This window comes from Oryzias latipes, chromosome 2 (assembly GCF_053564925.1).
Source record: "Oryzias latipes strain Hd-rR chromosome 2, Olatipes_Hd-rR_3.1".
Lineage (NCBI taxonomy): Eukaryota > Metazoa > Chordata > Actinopteri > Beloniformes > Adrianichthyidae > Oryzias > Oryzias latipes.
In genome coordinates, this window is record NC_136238.1 from 37143096 (window position 1) to 37151372 (window position 8277).

The following is an 8277-nucleotide window of genomic DNA, read 5'->3' on the forward strand; positions in this document are numbered from 1 at the left end:
ATTTTGCGTTAAAGTAGGCGGGAACGAGAACGTAAACATCAACCATGGTGGACGATGCTGCTGAGACCAGACCGTGGAAGGGAAGCGAGGTCACTGATTGGATTAATATTTGGGGTGATCGCTCTTTTCAGGCCAAACTCCAGGGCTCTGATCGCAACTGGACGGTTTTTGAAAAAGATTCCACCTAAATGGCAGAGCGTGGTGTTGAACCTTTACCGCGATGACTTTTTTTTCTTTCTCCCCTTTGACCGTGCTCAGAAGCGCGGGGAACCCGAGGCGATCCTACTCCTCCTCCCTGTTCTGATCCTTAGATTCTCCAGAACGGGTTAATAAAGAGTCCATAGCATTTATTCTGGGGGAAACCTTCTTTTATTACCGTCCTCCTTCCTCCGTAACACACAACATGAATGCGCGCCCACACTGCCCCCCCCCCCTATTCTCTATCGCGGCACGCGCTTGCACACACACACACGGGCGAGCGGCTCCAACACATACACATTCCTCTTCCACTACAGTGGGTACAGACGATCCCGACTCCATTGCCTTCTTAAAATGAGAAGATTGTAATTGTGCTGCTCCTTCGTGAAAATAAATGTAATATTACAAAAAGAGCTCCGCTTTTGACAACACTGTTGTTGACATCTGCTCCGCAAACAAGTGACGTCGTTCACCGTTGAGTATTCTTCTGGCTTCTGCGCATGCGGGTCTCGTTTGGGTCGTGTCACGGTCACACTGGAGATCACAAAAGTTCGGATTTACTTGGAAATGTGAACGGTCTAGCAAACAATTCGGATTTTTTCAAAAAATCCGAATTGTGCATTAAGCCCTGCAGTGTGAACGTAGCCTAAAACCTGTCACACACGTAAAAACAGCGCCACGTCAGTCAACGGGAGGGGAGGCGGGACATCCCCGACAGCCAGTAGCTCATTGGCTACCGAATGACTCCGAGTCTTACGTCAGCGTCCACCACCTCAGAGCGCCAAAATCGTACCAATATCAGAGACAGTCATGGCGAACCAGCAACCGGAGGTAAGTTTTTCACATCTCAAGAACAATCAAACGTGTTCTCTGTATAATCGGAGGACGCCAGCATAGTCAGATGAGCTCCACCAGTGACTGCTAGGGAAAAAAATTAAGATGTTGCATGATAAATCATCACCACCACTCATTGTAAACAGTGAGCTAATGTGCTAGCTTAATGCTTACCCCCCCCCCCCCCCAGCAAAGTAGATGGTTTATTGATAATTATTTGAGTCTTTGCGGAGGGTGTCCGCTCCTTTTTAATGCTTTTTTGTTCTCATGTCATTACTTGTAACCATTTCCATTTACTGTAACCAATGTTCGCCTGTGCTAGCCGTGTTAGCTTAATGCTAGCGGGTTATTCCGGCTCATTTCATGACTTGTATTAATAAAACTGATGCTGTGTCCGAATAATCACCCTAACCCCTAACTCCAAAACACTATATAGTGCGGCACTATATAGTGTTTTGGAGTTTTAAAAGCAATTCGGACACCATGCTCGCTACTCTTATCCTTTGGGTGTTTGCTTATATGCCGCTTGACAAGGAAACATAAAGGCGCATTGCTGCCACCACTTGGTCTGGAGGGGAACTACGACTGCATTTACGCCGATCATGACAATATCCATTTTAATAACATAATAAATATGAACATATTACGAAGACTATGAATATACTGTTTTGTGATGACGAAGAACGTGACACATTGGTGTAGATTTATTGTATTTGTTCAGAAATAAACCGCCAAGTTACTAATCATTCTCATCAGGCATGCGCCCGTCGTTTTAAAAAAAATTCAAACGCAATGCATTGTGGTCTACATTTGCCAATGACGTGAGCATCGATTCACACTGGTTTTTCGTAGAGAATTCTTGGAAATTTTCGAGTGTACTCAAATTTAGAATTGTAGATTCCGACAATGTAAAATGGCGAACGCACTATATAGTACACTATATAGGGCATAGGGTGGTAATTCGGAGACAGGGTTTGTCGATTTTTAAGAGAGTGTCAGGATTGGTCATATCTAACCTAGGAGTAAGAACCAGTGAATTGTCACCACGATAAATCAAAATATGTTTTAAGATGTCAAAGAAAGTATAACCTAAATTGGGTTTCTCAACATTTCTCTAGGAATTCCAGAGGGAAGTGCTGCAACGAGTATTGAACAACATAGAGAGAGCAGTTTCACACCCGCTGGATTTGGGTCATCTACTTTTTACATGTACCCATGAACTGGCATTCATTCGCTCTGTTTCAAACCAAGTCAGCATTCCTGAAGATGTTTGTAATGCTCTCATAAATCTGCATGAACTTCTGACACAATATAAGCAACAGCATGGCCCAGCTGTGGAAGTTGAGTTCTTGAACAACAATGTGGGACATCCTAAAATCATGGTGAATGAAGAAAAGTTGAGAGAATACCTTGAAACCGACTTGTCGATCCCATCCATTTCAAACCTTATGGGTGTATCCAAGAGAACGATCAATCGGGCTTTGAAAAGGCATGGATTGACAGTTAAGAGCACATATAGCAATATATCAGATGACCAGCTGGATCAATTTATTTTCAGCATCAAAAAAAGCAACCCCACTATTGGCTTTAGAATTATGAAAGGCAAACTTCGGGCTCTAGGACATCGCATTACATGGACCAGAATATGGAAATCTATGAGACGTGTAGATGGGGCGGGTGTCTCAGGCAGACTAACAAGATCTACTTTTGGATGTGTAAAGAGGCGTGTGTACAGTGTACCTGCTCCACTATCCCTAGTTCACCTAGATACAAACCATAAGCTGATAAGGCAAGTCAGATTCAATCTAATCTAAGAAAATCTGCAAGATATTATACTTCATCTGTTGCACTTGAAATAGTATAAAAAATGTTATTTTGAATTTGTGTTGCAGGTATGGTTTTGTTATATTTGGAGCCATAGATGGCTTCTCACGAAAGGTGAGGGTTTGTTTTGTTTGCCCTTCATACTATTATTTTACTAATTGTGTTTAAAATATCACCTAACTGGCATATATTTATTTCTTCCCACATTTTTCCCCTTTTTATCTCACCCCACAGATAATGTACCTGGGAGCAGCAACAAACAACAAAGCTTCAACAGCATTAGGGTTTTTTTTGCGCTCAGTGGAGGACCACGGTGTTCCTAATAGGTTTGTGGCTGTCAGTACCTAAATTCTCTCTTGGAGACTTGAGAGGTGTAGAAAGCCACTAAGCTTTATTTAGACCAGAACCGTGTAACTTCCTGTCACAGGACCTTTTTTTTTACAAAACGTTTTACTTTAAATGCTTGAGAGCAGAGGTGATATTTCAGTTTAGAGCAGTTCTGTCCTCTATGTTTTACTTGAAACTTAACCAGCTAATATTTTTTTGTGCATCTAAAGGGTTAGAGCAGACCAAGGTTGTGAAAATGTGGACATAGCAAGATGGATGTTTGCAGTCCGTGGGTGTGACAGAGGCAGTTTCATGGCTGGCAAAAGTGTTCATAATCAAAGGTAAGACATAGCTCCCATATAATGACTATAAACATGATTTATGATTTGACCCCCCCCCCCCCCCACACACACACACAGACACAGACACACACACATTTTCTATAATCACCCTCCTATCCCCCCTCTCTAGCATCCTTCTCTCTACCCCCCCCTCCTTTTCTTTTGTCCCGTCCAACAAAAACTGTTGCAAATGTAGATATGAATAAAGTTTAGTCTAAATTATAAAAGGGGTTAACTCAAAAATACACCTAGTGTGTCTGACGATTCATAACCCCTGTTGTAACAGTAAAATATATTCAACACAAAAGGCTTTCAGCTCTCATCTGTTTGCTCAGCTGTTGGACAGGACAAGTATTAAAAAACATGGCTCCCATATTCCAAGTACAGCTTTGTGAAGAATGTGTCAACTGCATTTTAACTGCGAATAATAATTTGAATAAGTAATTTAAAGAAAATGTGGGCCATAATCATAATGTTTTTAACTGTTTAGACCTGGGTCATTTTTTGGATAAAATCCAAATAAATTGAGATTTAATTTTGTACTGTGTACAATAATAAACATAATGCTGCACATAAAGTTCACAACATATTTAAGATAGGTAGCAATTCTCTGTGTCCCACTGTACTTACTAGGCCATATTTGTGGCTGTACATTTCTGAAATACTCCATAACATATTGAAATTGTATTTTAAGGAGTCATTTTATGTATTTTTTACAGAATTGAACGTTTGTGGAGGGATGTGTGGATGTCTGTCACCGTCATCTACTACAACATGTTTCACTGTTTGGAAGAAGATGGACTGCTGGACCCGTCTGACAGTCGTCATCTCTTTGCTGCGCATTATGTGTTTTTGCCACGACTGCAAGCTGACTTGGAAAGTTTCATTTCCACGTGGGATAACCACTCCCTTCGCAGTGAACAAAATTTAACCCCCAACCAACTGTGGGCAATGGGCCGAGCTCAAACTCCCATCAATCCACCTGTCTATGCGCAGGTATAACAAAAACAAGCAGTTTTAACTACAATTGTGCTGTTTTTATAATGCTGTGGCAAAAAAATAGAATTTGTAAATTAACAGTCGATGCATTGTTAATATATATATTCCCGTTTTAACTTTCGTTTTCTGTGTGTACAGGGTTCTGTGGACATTGGACAACAGTCTAACTCAAACCAGGCCGAGCAGGAAACGGTTGGAGTTGTTGTTCCGTCTGTGGCTTGTCCCCTCTCTGACTCAGACCTGTCCCAACTGTCCCAACTTTTCAACCCTTGTGGGACATCTGAAAACCATGGCCAAGACATCTACATTTCTGTACTTAACTATGTATGTCATCACAGCAGAATGTAAAAAACAACTACCAATATGAACAGATCTCAACCAAAATAAAATAATAAATGGTCAATAACCACCACTGGAATTTTGTATAACTTCAATTTTTTATGTTTGATCCATTAAATTCCTTTTGTTTACAAAAGACAGTAAGTTTTGCAAAATAACAAATTGTTGAAACACTAGTTTTTAACAAAACAAATTGTTGAAACACTACATTTTAACAAAACAAAAATTGTTGAAACACTAGATTCTGTGGAATCCTGCGCCACACTTCAGAGAGATCAAGATACTCTCTTTGAACTCCTCAAAAGAGTTGAGATGAGCTGTTGGAAAAGTCACAGTTTGTGTGCAGGCACTAACAACAGGGAAGCAGATGGTGTGACCAGGCATGTTGTCAAAGCAATTGTGGTTAAAACGAACAACTATTTTAAATGCTTCCCTGTCTGATAACAAGAGATGTCTGTGAGCCTGGCCAGAAAGCCATTGCATCACACCGGGGACAGAGGGCTCGTCGTGGTCTTCGGGTTCTGCATCTTGAAAGAAAAAAACAAAACAGAATTTCAATAATTAACGAAGAAATAAAGGGAGAGAAAAATTGAGATCTAACCTACCCTCAAGTTCGAGCAGAAAATCTTGAAAGTAGTTTAAGATTTTTTTTTCTGTTAGTTGGTTGACTGTGGAGCTACTGAACTCCGGTGCAAGTCTGGACACAATGTAGTGTGAATCCACCTATAATAATGCAGAGGGTGTGTATCAATTTAAAAAGAGCACAGAGCATATTAGCTAATTAAACGGTCAAACTTACTTTCTCAATATTGCCTGCAACAAACAGACCACGGCAATGTTCTGGATTTCCTTTGATGACCTTTAAGAAGTCATAGACATCTAAGCCTTGTCGTAGCTGGCTTAGCATCGCTGTCCTTTTTGTTGTGGCATGCAAGACAATTGCCCTTACAGGAAACACAGAAATACAGGATTAGTTAGATTTTAAAACCACCACCTAATTTATAATAACTATTTCTATGGATCTTTATTTGTGAAATAATTTATTTAATAATCTATTTAATAATTACTATTTATTTGTGGAATAAACAGGAATAAAACCATACAAAGTATGTTTTTGCTAGTAATTTTCTCTGCTCTGTACCACTCATACCAGGATTATGCCAGTCTTCATAATGCAGAGGCACGTTTACAAAATGACGACAAAAAAACAAACCAGAATTTTGTTTTTTGCAGACAAACCTGATTATGCTAGCTTTATGCTCCTCATTTATTGGACCAGTGTAGCCACAATTAACAATCTGGTCTGTGAAGCTTGTCATATCGTTCGCCTCGTCAATCTGCAAAAAAAAAAAGTGTTTTAGTAACAAACTTGTTTAATACCTAAATTAAATATCAAACAATAAATTGATCTTACAGCTTCAATCAGTGGTGACAACTCCAAGTCAAAGATGTCATCTTTGCTTATGGGTATCAGCTCACCAGTTGCCAGGAACTGGTAGCACCATTCTTGTAGGAAACATGGAGCTGGACCACCCTGTGCAAGGCTCGCTGCAAAGACTTCCCCTGCAACTCTTAAAAACTCTAAGTTTGAAAAATGTTCAACCAACTATGAATTTAAATATGTACATGAAGGAAGGCCTCTACACTGCACTATTTCATTTTAAATTTCTGGGAAGAATCTGAGATAACATTACACACCTGAAGAGACCATTGTCAAGGTCATTTAGGGAATACTTTGGGATTCTTCCTTTCCCTTCTTGACCCTCAAAGAGCCTGTCACCAATCCCAGAAATCAACTCTAAAACAAAAGTAAAAAAGACATTCAAGTAGGTGATACAGAAATGCATAGGAATGCACAATAAACAATAAACAACAATAAAATGTTGTTTCATTCCTCAAACATAAGTACCTGTCAGGAACTCCACACGCAGTGCCCCAGTGTCAATTCCAGACTCTCCCAGAAAAGTAACTTTAAGAGGATTGATGGGGGAACTTCGCTTTTGTCTTTTCCAGAGCATCATACCCCGTTCCACCAACTGTTCTCGTGCCACACAAAGGCTGAACTCTTTTGTGTGGTCAATTTGGGCAGCAAGCCAACGTAAAACATCTTCCTCACTGTTCAGAAAATTACGTGATTTGGATCAAGACGTGTAAGCTTTTTATACAATTTCACAGCATATAATTACTTGCCAAGAAATCTTGTCAGAAAGTGTATCTGATGCAGTGTTGGTTTCAAGACTGTTGTCAGACCTGTGGAAATGATGAAAAAGCAGTGAATTTGACGTTATGCCAAAACTATTATGCAATTAATGTTGCACAAAATGTTTAAGCTATGGAAAAGGGTTCACCTTTCTCCACAGGAACTGGCATGAATGTTTAAGTCCATAAATGGAAACGTTTCGTGGCATATGGGGCATTCACCCTCACCAGGCTGAAAATAGTATACAAAATGAGTTGTATTGATGACATGCATATGACCTTTAAGATATGTCTAATGCTCAAATATGGATAACTATTCATTACCTCTTCCTCATCAGATGAGCTTAACATCACTGGGCATGAATGTACATGGAGAGCCAGAACTTGCAGTGGAAATAGCTTTTGGCAACTTTTGGCAACTTTTGCATGCTGCTTTAGGCATGCTCTCAAATTCTTTCGCTTCAGGGGGTAAAGGAGTAGTGTTGAGTTCGTCTTGTAGAGGAACTATATAAAGAGTTGCTTTACCACTGAGGGAGACCATCTTTATTTGTGCCCCTGTATAGCCTTCGCTATCTGGAGCTATGAGTATCATTTGTCTCTTTCCATTGCCACCTATAAGAAATATTGACACATTGAGATTCTGAAAGAATTGCAGTTTTCCTATAAAGGTTAGGACAAATTATGTTACACAGTTAACAAAGAATTGCTTTAAACATTCAGGCTGCAAAGAAGCAACTTTACCCAGAAATTGAGTGTGAAAGTGAACAAAGTTTTATGGGTGTCTGATATTCAATTTTAGAATAAAAAAGGGAAAAATACAAGTAATAAGCAGTTAGTGTTTAGGAAGAAAAAAAACCCACACACAACCTGAGGATTTATGAAGCAGCCATCCTCCTGTTAACGCCTCCAGTTTTGGAAATGCTTCATGCAACAGGTTCTGCAGCTGAGGTAAACAAGAGAAGCATGAAATACATTTTATTAATGTTCATGAATTTTACGTGCACTTCTAATACCCATACAAAATACACAAACAAATATTGAAGAAACTTCCAAGTAATAAAGAAACCCTTTTCTATCTCAATTTTTCAGGCTTTCCAATAATTTGGTTATTTGCTGGATTTAGTAAAAGCAATTTCCAGTTGGTTTTGGCCTCATTTATATGATGGAGTCGTGCTATTGAACTACATATTATTACTGCATTACACATTAGCCTTAG

At 39.6% G+C, this 8277-nt stretch overlaps 2 protein-coding genes across 3 annotated transcripts; one reads left to right on the forward strand and one right to left on the reverse strand.

Moving 5' to 3' along the window:
• Positions 1-467: 467 nt before the first annotated feature.
• On the forward strand, positions 468-4941 carry LOC144987761 (uncharacterized). Of its 2 annotated transcripts, XM_078937117.1 has the most exons (7): positions 468-1029; positions 2151-2821; positions 2925-2970; positions 3091-3182; positions 3414-3524; positions 4244-4520; positions 4662-4941. In XM_078937117.1, exons 1-7 carry the CDS (start codon positions 1009-1011, stop codon positions 4869-4871), a joined length of 1428 nt encoding a protein of 475 aa, XP_078793243.1. In that variant the 5' UTR covers positions 468-1008; the 3' UTR covers positions 4872-4941. The 2 variants fall into 2 exon arrangements, 1 of the variants encoding a protein (XP_078793243.1); XR_013651428.1 differs by lacking the exon at positions 2151-2821 and having other exon boundaries at positions 481-1029.
• Positions 4942-5064: 123 nt separating this feature from the next.
• On the reverse strand, positions 5065-7433 carry LOC105358786 (G2/M phase-specific E3 ubiquitin-protein ligase-like). The gene is made up of 10 exons (XM_023962721.2): positions 7386-7433; positions 7211-7293; positions 7053-7112; positions 6772-6977; positions 6561-6660; positions 6277-6433; positions 6102-6199; positions 5662-5806; positions 5468-5585; positions 5065-5389 (listed from the first exon to the last, which is right to left on the reverse strand). The coding sequence occupies exons 1-10, from the start codon at positions 7410-7412 to the stop codon at positions 5100-5102; spliced, it is 1284 nt and encodes a 427-aa protein (XP_023818489.2). The 5' UTR covers positions 7413-7433; the 3' UTR covers positions 5065-5099.
• Positions 7434-8277: the final 844 nt, after the last annotated feature.

Excerpts from the sequence above, each read along its gene's own strand:
- LOC144987761 (XM_078937117.1), top strand. The coding sequence starts at position 1,009 with ATGGCGAACCAGCAACCGGAG. Across the intron at positions 1,030-2,150 it reads TGGCGAACCAGCAACCGGAG|GAATTCCAGAGGGAAGTGCT; the intron begins GTAAGTTTTTCA and ends ACATTTCTCTAG. Across the intron at positions 2,822-2,924 it reads ACAAACCATAAGCTGATAAG|GTATGGTTTTGTTATATTTG; the intron begins GCAAGTCAGATT and ends TTTGTGTTGCAG.
- LOC105358786 (XM_023962721.2), bottom strand. The coding sequence starts at position 7,412 with ATGTTAAGCTCATCTGATGAGGAAGAG. Across the intron at positions 6,434-6,560 it reads CTTGACAATGGTCTCTTCAG|AGTTGCAGGGGAAGTCTTTG; the intron begins GTGTGTAATGTT and ends AGAGTTTTTAAG. Across the intron at positions 6,200-6,276 it reads TGTCACCACTGATTGAAGCT|ATTGACGAGGCGAACGATAT; the intron begins GTAAGATCAATT and ends TTTTTTTTGCAG.